At 36.9% G+C, this 16,805-nt stretch overlaps 1 protein-coding gene across 1 annotated transcript in view; it reads right to left on the bottom strand.

The window, feature by feature from the left end:
- Positions 1-16,805, bottom strand: part of GABRB1 (gamma-aminobutyric acid type A receptor subunit beta1) — a gene marked incomplete at its 3' end in the record, with an annotated part of 293,372 nt that overhangs the window by 168,028 nt on the left and 108,539 nt on the right. Inside the window, exon 4 of the mRNA XM_081150128.1 lies at positions 7,253-7,473. Coding sequence (XP_081006254.1) covers positions 7,253-7,473 — 221 coding nt within the window. The remainder of the gene's footprint in view (positions 1-7,252; positions 7,474-16,805) is intronic.

Below are 16,805 nucleotides of genomic sequence, written 5' to 3'. Positions count from 1 at the left end.
CCCTCCCTCCCTCCCTGCCTCCCTGCCTCCCTCCCTCCCTCCCTGCCTCCCTGCCTCCCTGCTCCCTACCCTCCCTCCCTCCCTGCCTCCCTGCCTTCCTTCCTTCCTCCTTCATTATTTTCCTCTTGTTATTTTCTTCTATCCTGAGACTTCACATTGGTGTTATTCCACAAAGACTCGTCAAGATTATGAACTTGAGGAGCTGTGGCTGTTTTTCAGGTAAATCGTGGTTGGTTTTTTATTTAATTAACTAATTTAATCATAATGACACATCCACAGATCACATGACCATACAATAGCTATAATAACTGCATAATTATTTAAATTGCTCATTTAGTATTTAAATGAATTACAATATCATATTTACCAAAAAGGAGAGACCCTAATGAGCATCATTTTATCATAAATCCTTTCATATATAAGTAGATGAATAAGAAACATTAAAAATAAAATTTTTGAGAGGCAAAAAGACAGCCCTTTCACTGGAGAACATTTTCAATAGCTCTTTCTTGCTCCATTGATGAAACTCTAGAATATAATTCAGGTACAGTGTGAGAGGAATAACAATACTGTGTTTGGTGGGGGGATTATAAAAAGGAATCTCCAGGCATTCTTTTTAATAAAAGAAACTACCTATTCTTTAGGCATGGCCTGTTTTTTCCTTTCTTCCATTTGAAATAAAAGTTTCTTTCTCTTAACAGGATGCATTTATCAATATCAGCCAGCCCTCCTCTGCAAGCACTGCAACAGCCCACATATTTATTCTTTGCAATCAACAATATTTTTGCCTAACATATCTCACAGTAGCCCTGTGTGATCTGACCAGGACTCTTGAAAATAATAGTAACTGCCTCTGTACCAGGAGAGTCTGTAGGGAGACAGAAATTCCTTTTTTCAGGGTGTACAATCAATGTAGAGAGCTAATATAAAACAACATTTAGGAAACCCCCCCCAAAATTGCTTTTAAAATCAATACTGGTGGGCTTCTTTTTAGATCTGTATTATCAAAATCATTGTCTTTACTTTTTACTTTGATTTATCATGAAAACCAAGACAGGGTGAGATGATCCTCCAAAGAATAGTGGAAAACTCTCTCTTTCTTTTATATTCAGTAAATGTAGCCATTGATTTTATTCTCATGTACAACCCATGGTCAGGCACTGTCAAGAACATCAAAAAATCGATTTGGAGTAGAGCTCTGTAAATAAATACAGCAGGGAGTTCTCACGCCCATCAGGCCACAGGTTTCTGGTAAACATTGGATACATTTTTGAAACCAGAAGCTTAGAAGATTCTCTTTGGAATTTGGAGTCATGAGGATGTGCTAGAGAACCTGACAAAGTTGTGTACTTTTCTAAAAAACTCACACACTTAGCAAAGCGAGTCCCATTTATGCTGTGTTCCCTCTGCAATTATTTTCATTTCTATAATTGTGAGCAGCAAAAGCATCTTACAAAAACAACTGTCTTCCTAGAAATGAACTTCAGGGAAAGAGATATGTACAGAGGACAGTAATAACCGGCTCTGTGCAAGTGTTAAGGGTGTACACTGAAAGTAGAAGATTTGGGTTAAAACTCTGCTCTCAACTTTATGGTAGCTTTGCAAAATCGCTTTACCAGGTAAAGACTAGTGGGTATACAATGCTACCTTCTAGCAAAGGTGGGAACATACATATATGCCTGTTAAAATGGAAGGCAAATCTCAAAACCAGTGAGAATGCTTACCTTTGGGGGAGGAAGGGAATACGAGAGGGCAAAGGGAATAGGAGAGGAACAGCAAAGGGAGTAAGACTGTTTTGGTTTACAGTTTGACTTTAGAGCCATGGAAATGCTTTCTATAATTGTGAAATTAAGTTAAATTCAATTTTAAAAATCCAAACCAAAAGCAAAATGAAGTAAAGTAGTAGCTTAACTGTACAGTAAGGAGCTTTTCCTAATATGAAACTTAAAACATAACCTCAAACACAGTAATTCTACTCAGTGTGTGTCATACGACATATCCTAAAGACAAAAAGCACAAAGAAATCTTAACCCTTTTTTAGTAATCACATCATTAGTAACAATAATGTTGGTATTATTATTTAAAAAGCTATTATGGGCATTTTATATATACTCATATGCATATATTATGTATATTTTAATAAAATAAAGTAAATGAATAAGCACATTAATACATTAAGGATCAATATTTTCAATGGGTAAGAAGCAAAGTGTAAGTGAAAGAAGTTGAATGAAAACCCTGTAATTCTAAACTTGAACTGGAAACAGCAGAATGAACTCAGGATGTGTTTTCTCCACTTCTGGGACAAAGGGTATGAAGCCAGTGGACCAGAGACAAGGAAGCTATCAGGGACGACTGAGGTCATGTTGAAAGAGCTCAGGAGCCAATTTAAAGGGGCTGCCACTGGCCAAAGATAAGACAAAATGAGCATCAAAATTAACAAATAGCTACAGTGGATGGAAACAGACATACCTGTTATAACATGTGACTTCATGATGGCAAACAAACAAACAAAACGCCAACCTCAGTGCTCCCATTTGGGGGCTTCTCGGGAAACAGCCTGTCATTTTGAAAACTGCTAAATAAGGGAGAAGAGCCCAGCACTGATCCTACCTTCACTGTACCCCCTTCACCTCAGGATGACCCAGTGGTTGGTGAGGAAGAGGTCTTTAGACAGCAATTGAGTTAATAAAGAAAGAAAGGACGACCAAATATCACCATTTTGCAAACTATTCTAAATAGATTTAGGCAAAGGTTATCAGAGGCTGCTAAAATTGTTACTGTTGGGCTGAACTGTGTCCCTCTAAATTTATATATTGAAGACCTAGCCTCCAGTACCTTAGAATGTAACCTTATTTAGAGATATGGTCTTTACAGCGGTAATCAAGTTGAGGTGAGATATTAGTGTAGGCCCTAACTCAGTATGACTGGTGTCCTTATAAAAAGGGGACAAAGGTATGCACATAGAAGAAAGGAGACACAGGGAGATACACATGAAGAGACACAGGGAGAGGTCATCTGCATGCCAAGGAGGGAGGACTGGAACAGATCCTTCCCTCACAGCCTTCCAAAAAAACACCAACTTGGCTGCCTCCAGAACTGTGAGACAATGAACTTTTGTTGTTCCCACCACCTATTTTGTGATACTTTGTTACAGCAGCCCTAGCAAACTAATACAGTTACATATAAATTAATGGGGTTATTATAGTAGATATATCAGGTTAATGCCTAAATCTGTTCATCAGTTTACAGATCACTAAAAGACATAGTCAGGGATTTGTATCTACTGATAGAAGTACACAATGTGGCTTATGAAGCAGTCTTGCCAAAACACAACATAACTAATATAAATTTGATCAAGCCTCAACTATGGGAAATAGAGTAATGCATATACAACAAGGAGATGTAATCATAAAAATAACATGATTTTAAAGAAATTACCAGGGGGAATAAAAAAATAGTAAACATTTAGAGCAAAAGAGATTACAGGAAATTCATCAGACAATTATAGTGTGGTATACCATTTTGAATCTGCTTTTAAAAAGTAAATAATAAGTTATAAGAAAGGTAAAGTTACTTTAGATCCCCTAGTATTGGCATCTGTAAAAGCATTATAATAATAGTACATAGTTCAGTGTTGTGGTAACTAAACATGACAATATAGGCAGAGCACTTAGCATAGTGCCTGAAGCATTATGTAGTTTTAATTATTTATTTACCAGGGTATTTGTTAAATTTCATGATACAATTGCAATCAGCATTAGTTTAAATGATGTGATTCATACATCTTACTCTATGTCTGCTTACAGTATGTGCACACAAGCTCACATACATACTCTAGAACACACTTACTGAGTACCAGTGTGAGGCAGTATTTGTCTGGGAGGCTTTTTACTACAAATTTCACTCCTCATTCTCACAAAGACCCTCAAAACCACCTGGCCCTGGGCTCACCTTTGGTAGGAGACGTAGGAAAGAAGCATTATGGAACATTTGAAAGAAAAGCCAAGGCCAAGGTTAGGAGAGAAACACAAAGGGGTAATTTAAGGAGGTTAAATATACCACTAAATGTCTTTCCAGAATTAAGTCATTCAGTGCCTTCTATTTTCAGGGAAAGATAAACACAGTCTTTCAGCACCCACAGGGCTAGGCCTTGGAGAGAATCAGTGTTTGCAGCCAGCTGGATCATGTTTGGACAAGAGGCAGAACACATCTGGTCATTAATAGCGACGATTGCTCTTTGGTTAAAAGCCATCATTTAGATATAGGAAATGTTGCAGCTGACAACTATCTTGAGTCAGGTGACCACATCCTACAAATTTTCATTTCAGTCTTTCAAACATTTATTTGGTTTGAGAGAGGGGGTACAAAGGTTAAGGAAATAGAGTTCACATTTTCAACAAATACAATCTTGTTTGCATCACAGAAAAATAACTCTAAGACATAGAAAAACAGAATATGATAAGAGAGTCACAAACAAATCTCACGGGCCTTTATGAGGTTAAAGTGAAGTAAGGTACCAAATGAGAGAGAGTTGTTATCTGGTTAGGAGGACTGCCAAAATCCTCATGGAGAAAATGGAATCTGAGAAAGGCATTAAAAAACAAGCAAACAGTATAACAGGAGAAAGTAGTGAAGTAGGGAAAAAGTCTTTGGGGACAGAGAAGGGAGTGCATTTCAGGAGGGCCATATGTTGCCAGATAAAATACAGCATGCTCAGTTAAATCTGAATTTCAAACAAAGAGCAAATAGGGTTTTTTAAAGTATAGATATGATCCATGCAATATTTGGGACATACTTGAATCTGAAATGTCCTGGATGTTCTCAGAGAAATAAGAAGTTGTTTTCAAAAGCTTAGGCTTCACAGAGGAAGAAAATGGGCCATAATGTGGGAAAGACATTTTAGTTATACATAGAGGGTCTTGGATTCCACACAGAAGACTGAAAACATACTTTTTATGGGGACTGCGGAGAATTTTCTTTTTAGTGCAGGAGTGATAGGATCTGACATTCACTGTAGAAAAAATAAGATAGCAGTGATGAAAAAGGGAAAAACTGAGGCAAGAAATTGGCCAGGAGGTGACAGAGTGAGAATGTTGGGTTATTTAGATGTTGGAAATGATTTGGAAGTAGAAATTGTTGAGGTAGAGTAAAAGCAACAAATTGGATCTCAGGGACAAAAGAGTAAAGTCAAAGATGCTATACTTATGCCTGTGGACTGGGAGGATGATGATTTTGTTAGCAGCTGGGAAAGGAGTAAGGCCTGGTTTTAGGAAAAACAGATAATATGAAATAGGGGTCAAGTGAGGAGGAACTGGCTGAGCATCCAGATACAGATGCTCAGTAAGCAACGACTCATGTGTTTTTGTACTCAGTAATCTGGGGATTTTAGATATTTAAGCTGTTAAACTCAATGATTTGGTCACTATTAGGGGCAAAAGAGGAACTGGTGATCGACTAGCAAAAGGACAGAAAAACAAAGATAATGAAACAATCGTGTTGGGTCTTGGAAATCCTGAAGTCAAGGTCAGGCGTCACTCTTTCATTACTCAGAGAAGTCAAGAGGACAGATTGGAAATCAGAGATGGCGTCGGTCACTTTTGAAAGCGCTGTTTTGGGAGGGCAGCGTGGACGAGAGCCCCATGGTTTCGGAGACTGAGGGGTGAATGGGTGATGGGGAAACCAAAGCACTGCAGCACTGAGAGAAAACTGAGCAAAGAGCCAACAGCGGGGGAGGACCAGATAGTTTAATAACAGAATGGAGCAAAGCCTGAAAGGGGTGTGCAGCAGTAAGATTCAAGATAACCAACCACTAGGTTAAGTTCAGAAGTTTTATCACAGATGTATTTTTTCTACTTGCATATTGTTCAGGGCCATTGGTGGATGTATAGACATTAACAGTAGAACTTTGGGCCTTAACTAGAGTTTTAGCTTAGAGTCAGTGGTGGAAGGAAGAATTTTAGGAGGCTGGTGAACACGCTCAAATAGTAGGAAAATTGGGGGCCATATGAGTTTGTGGATATATAGCTTTTATCAGCTTTTCAAAGGGATCACAAAAGGTGACAAAAAGAATTAAAGAACCACCTTCTACATAGCCTACAATAACACGCCACAATTCAGATATTTCATAAAACTGGAAGCTAATTTGAATTTTAGCCTAAAATTGTAGCCTAGAAAAAAGAACCCTAACTACAGGAGGGTTAATAATAGACCTCTCTAAGTGTATGATACCCCTTTAATACTTTATTCTTAAAAATATGAAGTAAAACAAAACCCACTATGGTGCGAATATTGCTGATATAAAGATAACCTAACTAAATATAGATATATCATGTTCATGGATTAGAAGACTTTATAATTTTAAGATGTCAATTGTCCCCAAACTGACCTATATTGTCAATATGATCTCCATTATAATCTCAGCAGTCTTTTTTGGTAGGGAGACGCAAAGGACCTAGATTATCCAAAGCAATCTTAAACAGTATGTACAAAGTTATAGGACTTGACTTCATGACTTAACATAGAGTTATGATGACTAAAACATTGTGATACCGCCTAAGGACGGACAAGTAGAACAATGGAAGAGAACAGAGCCTAGAGAGAGACTCCTTCAGTCAAAGACACCAAACCAATCTAGTGGGAAAGGAAAATATTTCCAGTAAGTGGTGCTGGAATAACTGGAGAGCCATATGGAAAAAGTGAACCTCAACCCCTACCTCACATGTAACAAAAAATTAATTCAATCTGAATCTTATACCTAAATATAAAAGCTAAAACATTTAAGGAAATAAAAACACTTTGGTTCTTCTCAAAGTCTCTACAAATATTGTCTTACTTCTTTGAAATATTGTTTCCCAATTCCCTTTAAAAATTACGGAGTTATACTAAATACCTAGAACACATTTCAGTTCAGTCTGGGGTTGTGAGGTAATCAAGCAATTAGTTAAAAAACATACAACTTCTGCAATGACCTAGATGTGAAATCTGTCTGGCAAAGACATTTTCTTATTACTGTTTGTTATTTAAAGTTTAAAGCAAATAATCCACTTACTTTGATGGACAAATTTGCCTAGATTTAGCTCAAATGGTTCCAAAGGAGATTTTCTGGTCTTTAATGTGACTGCATTGTGCAGATGAAAGCTTCTATATATTCTCTTACTTCTTCTCTCCCCTCTGCCCATTTCCACAAGGGAAAAATAAAACATAACAACAACCAAAGCAGCAGTAAAACATGCAACACAGAGCCACTCACCGGAGCCCATAGAGAACTGTTCCGTCAGGATGCAGCCGGATCATGCGGTTTTTCACTGTAACTCCATGCACGAATGATTTCTTGTCATTCAGAAAGTACGTGTCTGGTACCCAGAGTTGGTCAGCTACCCTGTTGTCTAGAGTGAGGTTTAGCGGGATTCCAGAATAAGAAAGTCTTTTGTCTTTCCAAGACTGCTGGAAATACATGGTGAGTGTATAATCCTGTGAAATAAAGGAAACCAAAAAAAAATAATAATTTTACTAACATCATTATCATCATCTGAGGTCTTTTGTTAAGAACATGATAGCTTGTGGTATTATGGATGCCCAGAGGCCCACGGTCCAGTCCTGCTGTCCCCTAAGAGGTTACATTTGAATATATTGACATTTGCAACCCTATGTATAAGGCAACCAGTAGGTTAGAAGTACTAGAGCACTAATTAAATGCATGCACAGCCATGTCTACCTACATAAGGCAAATCCATGTAATTGAATTTTAATGTTTGAAGTTAAGATGATATCATGGGGAAGGTCATAAAGGAAATTACACCGCAAGATCCATGTTCACAAAAATCGACCTCTGGATATTATATTTACAGTACTACATGTTTGGAGGGAATGTTTGCTAAATAATAACTAAAAATGTATGCACTTAAAAGGAGATGGTGTTTTGCCAGCTGTAAATGCCTTTTGAATGAATACTGCTGTTTGCCTTATAAAGGTTATCAATACCATTATCTGAATCTTTCTAGCAAACGACAACTTGTCTAAGAGTCCTGAAAGGTAGTTTATAATGCACACTCCGATGGAGATGTTTATTTGGCCTGAGAACATCAGTGGTGGAACTGCTCATCAGTTCTTCTCTTACCCTCATTCCTGCTGTGCTTCAGGAATTTGTTTGAGGTCAAATTTGGGTTTGTACTTGAGTTTGCTCCCTCACTTCCTGTAAAAGTTTACACTAAGGATGTCCCTTTTTGCTTTTCTTTCTTCCCAGGTTTCCGTTGGCAGTGAGAGACAGAAAGATTTGAGCTGAATAAATGGATCAAACTTAGAGGAGAGGAATGATTACCTTAGATCTTTAGTTGTCCTTTTTAAAAATTGATTTCAGAGAAAGGAAGGGAGAGAAAGAAAGAAACATCAATGTGTGAGAGAGAAACATCGATCAGCGGCCTTCTGCATGCGCCCCGACTGGGGATCGAACATGCAACCTGGGTATGTGCCCTGACTGGGAATCAAACCTGCATCTAGTAATAAAAAGGATAGCTGTACATTAAAAAAAAATTGTAGCAATGAAATCATAAAGTCTTTAAGATGTGGACCCCAATATAATAAAAGCAGAAGATCCTCTTTTTCTTCTAAATGATATTGATGGGTCAATAGTGACTGAGGATAGTCGGAATTAAGAAAACACTGCGTAGCTCTAACAGTTTCTGTGTACGGCCTTTGCTGTGCACAGTAGTGTGTACTCACGTCATGCCTTACATGTGGGAAACTACTTTATCTGCATCGCTATATGGATATTTGTGCATTTCTGACAAACCCTAAAAGATAACACAGTATTCATCCTAGATAATGAATTCCAGTGTCCTTTAACCATTATATTCAAGAACGCTTTCACTGTTTACGCAGAAACCATCTCGCAATAATTCAAAGCCATTCTTTCTTGTTCAATGACAAAGACATTTGCTATTTGCTATTAATCCTGCAATATTCCTTTTAAAGGTCTAAAACCTCCTTCCACCTTATCTTCAAACACAAAAAAGGAACCCACAGGGCTATGCACAATTCTCTCTCTCTTTTTCAATGTTTTTATTGATTTCAGAGAGAGGAAGGGAGAGGGAGAGAGAGATAGAAACAGCAATGATGAGAAAGAGTCATCCATCAGCTGCCCCCTGCACTGGGGAATCAAGCTTGCAACCTGGGCATGTGCCCCGACTGGGAATTGAACCCATGACCTCCTAGTTCATAGGTCAATGCTCAACCACTGAGCCACACACCACCAAGCAGCACAACTCTCTTTTAAATTGCTACCATTCTCATTTGTATTCTCTTCAAGTTCTTAACATCATACCTTTTCGGAGGGAAATGAATCAGAAAAATTCTGGGCCTTAGATTCCTAAATACCTTGATTCCAAGATATACCACATGCAGAGCTATGAAACCATGACCAACTAACTTAACCCCCTATATCTCGAATGCCTCATTTTAAAATAAAAATAACAGCATGTTACTGGCTTATTGTGAGCATTTCTTGGGAAAATTGTGGTGAAGGTACTTTAGAAGCTGTAACATGCTAAACAAATATATTATCTTCAAAATTATTCATTGCTATTTAAAGATTTAGGTCATACTTCCAAATTACATATTCATTTTCATAAGCATTTCTATTTTTAAAGAGATGTTTATGAAAGAACTTGTAGACAGAAGGACCTCTTTGACCATGAAAATAAGCAACTGTCTGTGATCAGTTATAAGTTTTGGTGTTGGGATCTTGTTTGTAATTCAGCCAGTGTAAGAAAATTAATAACTAGCAAAAGACATGTTATTGTAAAGTTTGCCATGGGGATTAGCACAATCAGCAATGGAATACATGTTTCAATGTGAGGGGGGTGGAAGTGAGGGGAGGTAGAGGAGGGGATGGGGGGATAAATGGTGATGGAGACTTGACCTGAGGTGGTGAACACACAATACACTGTGCCATGGGAAATATTTACTATTGTAAAGTATTAAAATGACAAAATAATACTCCAATAATATATGCTATAATTAAAATATGAGTTTGCGGCAAGTCAACATTGGAGACTGAAAAGGAGAAAGGAGTGTGAGCATGAGTAATCTCTGCACAGGCCTAAGTGTGTGTGTGGGTGGAGTGGGCAGGGGTTGGGGGGGGGGGTGTAGATTTTTCCCTTTTCTTTCTGGAAACTGTTTTGTTTCCTATAGAGAGAGAACTATACACAGATAGTAAGACTTTTGCTCTACACAACTCGCTCGGTGTCCAATAAACATTGACTAAAAGTCATTATCATGGTTTTAAATTCAAGCAATAACTTACCCTATTTTCTTTCAATAAGAAGTAATTTGGTGACGATTTACCTATGCTCATATGTTACATTTGGAAATGGGCGATGTGCAACAAGTACCTTTCAGAACTTTTCTTCCTGTGCCTGTCTAGGGTTATTATTCTAATCTAGGACCTGATTCTATGATAAATGGAAATATAGACATAGGAGATTCATAACCTTAATAAAACCTTTTTGAAGTTAATGATAACTGTGGGGTGATGAGCATTATGGAAAGACCTAAAACCCAGCAACCGCTCCTATGTGTACCATCTGCATTGTACCACACGCCTGACAATGATCTCTTTCTCCCAGGGAGTGCTCTGTGCTCCGCGGTTTTTACAGAAATTCATATCTACTATCATAATTGTTCTCAGAACCTTGTGAGATAGGCAAGTTCTCTATGATAGAATTTATGATCTACATGTCTGAGAGACAACTTACCGTACCTTAAATACATTATTCTTTCCCTCTAAACCTTAATATAAAAATGGACAGTGACATCTGAATATAACAAAGTCTATGACATCATTTTGGTGCATCTTATTTTTAGATAGCAATGAAAGGCTTAAAATTGCTCTATTTTTTCTCTGACACAACAGATTTTCTATTAATTCTGCATCAGTCCAAAGAGCAAGCACTCCAGGGAGAATGAATAATTTTTCAGAAAGAAATCAAAGGGATTAATACTCTGGCCAAAACCGCTAAAATCATTTTTCTTCCATGTATATTTACAAGTGTCCCACTGGCTTTCTCAAGTGTGCAAGCTACTCCTTGAGAGGAAGTGGGACATATTTAGAAACTACAGGCCATAGGGGATTCTTTGACACTGAGACAAATTAATGGGATTAATGGGTGTGAGATTGCTAATGAAATTGGTCAGGCTAATTCAGGCATGAGAGAACTTAATTCATTGAGGAAAAGCAAGATAGACGGCAGCAAATTGAAGTGTTCAATCGAGCTCCAAAAGGACATAAATCTTTTTAAATCTAAAAGTGTTTAAAGAAATAAGAAAATATTTATAATAAATGAAACTCATTCTTTTGAAGAATAAAGATAACACTAGTCTTACATCATAGTTTTAAACTCCGGGCAGTTTTGCCACCCAGAGGACATTCAGCAATGTCTGGAGACAGGTTGGTTGTTACACCTAGGTAGAGGCCAGGGATGCCCCCACTCTGCACTGCGGAGTACAGCTCCCGCAGCACAGAGTCCTTTGGTTCAAAGTATCAGTAGTGCCAAGGTGACGAAACCCGGCCTTAGATGAAAATCTTTCATTTTAGTATCAGTAAAAATAATTTCAAAATCTTCTATCATTTTTTATTATGAAAAGTATGTATATCAATATGTCTACCCCAAGATTTTAATGTATCCCTCAAAACTTTGTGAATGGTGGCATTAGACCATTTATAATTTGGTACTTTACCATAAAAAATCATTTGATAAAAATCTATTAATTATCTAGCATTAGAATAGGGAAGAAGAGTTGTGTGTTTTAGGCCAATATACTGATGTGTGCATTTTGCCAGAATGAGTTCTAAGAAGACTTCATAATGGATTGGAAAAGTGAGAGTCCTTACTAGCTGTCTCCATGCTCAGCACATTTCAGATTAATTTGTTAGTGAAGAGACAAAATATTGCTTTAACATCTTGTAACATTTCAGAAGGATCATGTGAGCAATCCCTCCTTTTTAAATTGTTTCAAAAAAGGTCATGCTCCAGCTGATTTGGCTCAGAGGTTAGAGCATTGACCGGTGGACTAAAGGGTCCCAGGTTCCATTCCAGTTAAGGGCACATACCTCGTCCTGGTCAGGGCGCATGCAGGAGGCAACCAATCGATGTGTCTCTTAATAAAAATAATAAATAAATAAATAAATAAATAAATAAATAAATAAATAATAAATAAATAAAATAAATAATAGGCAATATATCAAATCCCTCTTTTCTGAAATATATTGCCAGTTTACTTAAACTTGAGATTTGCTCTTTTCAAAGCTAAGGCTGCTTTTCTCAAAGGCTGATTAGTAGAGTTGTGCATCATTGCCTACCACTTCTATAGTCCCTTCTATGATGGAAACTGCCCTGCCTACAGCCCCTGATGATTGAGCAAGGCCAAGTTCTATATCGCATAGTGCTGTCCCCATCCCACCTTGAGAATGGAAAGTAGATATCTGATTTAAGAGTATCTGATCCACAGGCAGGCAATAAACTTGTACCTGGCTCCAAAAGACGAGATGGACCAATTAGACTCCCAGAAACTTGGTATTGGATGAAGGATCTGAGACAGAAGATGTAGGGCCAAGTGCAAAGGTCATGATATTAACTAGGGCTGCACCGCTATTATGACGTTAGGAGATGGGGGCGACTATGAATAAAAAGAGGAAGCCAGCCTGCAGAGGAAGAAAGAAAATAGAGAAAGATGCAGAAGATAGCTTCAAGAGGAAGAGCCTGATATTGTTATAGAATGAACAACCAAGTTCATGAAGACTTTCTACTTCTTATTTCTATTCCTTGCGAGGTCTGGACGTGTTCAATACTTCAACATCTAATGAGCTCCCTTGTCTCATTATGACAAACTCCACTTTCCTTGTGCTAAGTTGATTCCATCTTTATTTCCTCTAATCAGAAAGAGCCATATTAATGATGCTGATCAACATTCATATTAGAATCTCATTAAGCAATAATTATACACATTAAGGAAACTCAGGAAAAGCAATCATTTGGCTCATCTCTTGATTTTTTTTTTTTTTTTAAAAAAAAGAGGTATTATGTGAAATCTGAGACCCAGAGATATTAAATGACTGAATATAAAGGGAGGGGAAGACATTGGTTTTATTAACCAAGAGAGCAAGGAGAAGGAAGGAGAACATTTACTTCTATCGAGACAATTCCCTGTCAAACACAATGACAATTATCGAGAAAAGTAACCTGGAGGCTAAGTGTATATGTTGGCAACAAATAATATCTCCTGTGAAGATAGGAAAAAACCCCCACAAACCTCCATACAATTTGCATCTCATGAAAACAAAGTATAGTAAAAAATGGCCTGACAAATTAACCAATATAAGCTGTAATTGAAATGAACCACACAACATCTGTTTCTAATGAAACCTCCAGTTTAAATTAATGTTTTGCATATCATTGTCACCATTATGTACATTTGCAGCAGAAATTCATCATTGTATCTCCAGATTTGCCATTAATTTCTAAACTTTAATTTAGCATCATCTAGTATTGTGTTAACTATTTATACTGCATATGTTTGTTGTGCTTAGACCTTAGCCATGTTTTATTTTTAAAATACAGGCACTCTTATTATTGCCAAAGCCCATGTTCTTATTATTGATTTTTTCCCACCAACTGTAGGCTCTTGCTGTGCCTCAGAGAGCATAATCTTTTTTACCTTTGTCTCATCCTAAATAACCCCGTTTGGTTCACCCATCTGTGTAGTCAGAATTTTTGTCAGTCCTGTGTTGTTTTCCTAACAATTTTATAATTAATCAACTTTGTCGGTGAACAAAAACATTGTTAGTTATGGGCCTATACCAAATGAGAGTCACCTAAGGAAATCACATGGGCACACTGTGATCCATGAAACACATATGACGTTGACATGACAACTGAATATGTAATTGTGTTCTGAAGTAAAGAACTACACGAGAGTCTCACTAGATGAAGCTGAGATGCCACCAATATAAGAAGTTCAGCATTTGTAATTTAATATCTACTTTAGAAGCTGTAAAGATTCATTTTCTTTAAAAATATAAAAACATTTTTCTATACAACGAATCCAATTTCTTAAAATGGATGTGATAAAATTTTTGTTTCATTCAGTAACAGCTTAAATGTCTTATATTCTAGAATCTAAACAATCAGATTCTCAAATAATTACTGTTGTTTCCATGGCAAGATATATTGAAATGTTGAGCCTGAAGTAGGGATAGTTTTCTAGAAACTTCTGAGTCAAAAAGATCTTAGGTTATTAAAGTGATTAATTCCTTTTGTCAGCGTTTAAAGATTATTTATTATACAGGTCTGGGCAAAAGTAGGTTTACAGCTGTGAGTACACAAAACAAGAGTTTGTTCTTGTTTATTTATTTATTTATTTATTTATTTATTTATTTGTTTATTATTGCATTATTTATTTTTATATTAACCTAATTTTGCCCACCCCTGTATTTAAAGAATTGTATTATATCAGATGCTGAGGAGAAAATGTTGAATAATACATTTCCCCTGCCTGCCTCAAGAAACTCACGGGCCAGTGCATGAGACTGAGCACTGCTTATTTTCAAGCTGGCCCACTGTCTGTAGGATTCTTGGTTCTTTCATCACCTGTGTAACCAGATCCCTGCACGAATTCCCTCCAATTCACATACTCAGAGAACTCGGAGTGGTTTCATTTTTCTTTATTGGCAGCTGCCTACTCAAAGAGACAAGATTATTGAGCAGAAGAATATCAGTTTAACAAGCTTTGCCATTTAATGTAGAGAAAAGATAAATAAGTCAGAGTTGACTTAACACCACAATGAGGGGAGGTGCAGAGGAGGAAAAGTGTATGAAACAGTTAAGGCTGAAGTTGGTGACCTTTTGATTGGGGGATTAGAAGGAAGCATCAAGGATGGCCACCTGGTCTCTGACCTAAGTGTGTAAGCAGACAGGGAACAATAAGAACTGGAGATTTGGAGCTGAGGATGACTAATGTATTTTGGTTTGTGTTATGGGTGTCTGTGGCATTTGCACGTAGAGGTGCCAAGTAAGTCCTTATGGGCCAGAATAGGACTCGGAGAGAAACACAGCTATGTGAGTCACCGGTGATAGATGAATCCCTGGGAATGGATTAGCTCACCATGGAGACAGTGAGAGGTGAGAAGAGGAGAGAACTCTGGGAAATCTGATTTTAAGATTAGTGACTCACTCCTTTGAGTTCCCACAACACTCTTCTACTTTGATTATAGTACTTACTTTGTAATTATTTCTCAATCTCACTAGAATTTGAGCTCCCTAAGGGCAAAGGTTTATATTTTTAGGCCCTAGTATAGGGCACAGTAGATAGCAGGTGCTCAAATATGTTAGCCCAATGTGAATTAAGTAGTACTGTGTGTTTAGGGGCACTTGATATCAGCATGTTAATGCAAACTCATTTTAAATTCTGAAAAACTGATCACCCTTGGATAACATACCTAGGGACTTTCAGTTAACTAAAATAATTAGTAATCCAGAATTTTCATTCTCTAACCACTCAAGATGAATGAGTCTATAATTCCCACTAATATAGGATATTGATAAATTTCTAGGAGGTGGTAAAAACTCATGGCATTAAAAGCAAACTTACTCTTTAGGAATGAATTCATAGTGACTTTCAACAAAAAATTAATAGGCACATTTTGAATTATATCAAATAAAATTTCATTGATAGTTCCAACTCTTTGGAAGTAGAATATAAGCCTATTTATACCAAAGCTTTGAAAATGGATCTCTATTCAGTGAAACTTTCAAGCTCATTTACAAGATAGTCAATATTCAAAATTATCAATATAATATTAGATTGATGATTAATTCATCAGAAGGATGATTCATAAACTTCACTGACATTTTAAACAATATAATTAGTTACATATGGCACACTAGATTTTTATTAAACTCCTTAGTTCTAGAGGGTCATAAAAATTAGGATTTCCATTTTCCCCAATATCTAAATAAGAGCAGAAATAAAATCAGCTACATAGGGGATCTAGTAAAATATTCAGAATGTGGTGGTTAAGTCTGACCATCCTGAGTTGGACAATGTATACATGACCAGAATGGTAACCAGTATTTGGTATGCAGGCAACTTGAGAAAGCCAAACTATGAAGTGAGCTAAGCTGGGATAGGAGATGAGAATTGGAATTAAACCAAGATTCTGTCAAAATACACACACACTACTTAGAAGAGATGGGGGAAAATTGTCATCATTTTCTAGCCCAGGAAGGTAGTTTTGTGATTTGTGATCTTGCAATGTGTTTAGAGCTTAAAATAGAAGAACCGATAGCAAGGATGTTAAGTCTGGTCCTGTTTTATTGGAGAAGAATGAAATCTTAGGAATTCTTAACTTAAAATTAATAGGGTGGAAAGGAGGGATTGTTAATGGGCACAGTAATATCTCTCTCAGTAATCAAGAATTTCTGATATCTCTTAGAGCTTTTAAAAACCTTAGGTCACCCTCAGGAATTTTCTTTTCAGACTTTCAAAGGGGAAGACAGATTTCCATCAAATTATCATTCTAAGGAGACTATGGGTGATGATCTCTTAGAGTCCCCGAGGAACTGTCAAAATAGAATGTGTAGCAAATTATGTCCAAATGTCAACTTTATCATGTTCACTTACTAAAATTTTGGTGGCTACTTTTTCTGTCTACTTTTAAAAAGTATTCTATATATACTACTTCTTTATAAATCATAAACATTGTTACCTTTTCAGCTATTTATTTATTCATCTGTTTTTTTACTTGTTTA

The sequence above is a fragment of the Miniopterus schreibersii genome (genome assembly GCF_964146895.1).
Source record: "Miniopterus schreibersii genome assembly, chromosome: 1".
NCBI classification, from domain to species: domain Eukaryota; kingdom Metazoa; phylum Chordata; class Mammalia; order Chiroptera; family Miniopteridae; genus Miniopterus; species Miniopterus schreibersii.
This window is presented reverse-complemented; position numbering and strand designations above follow the sequence as displayed.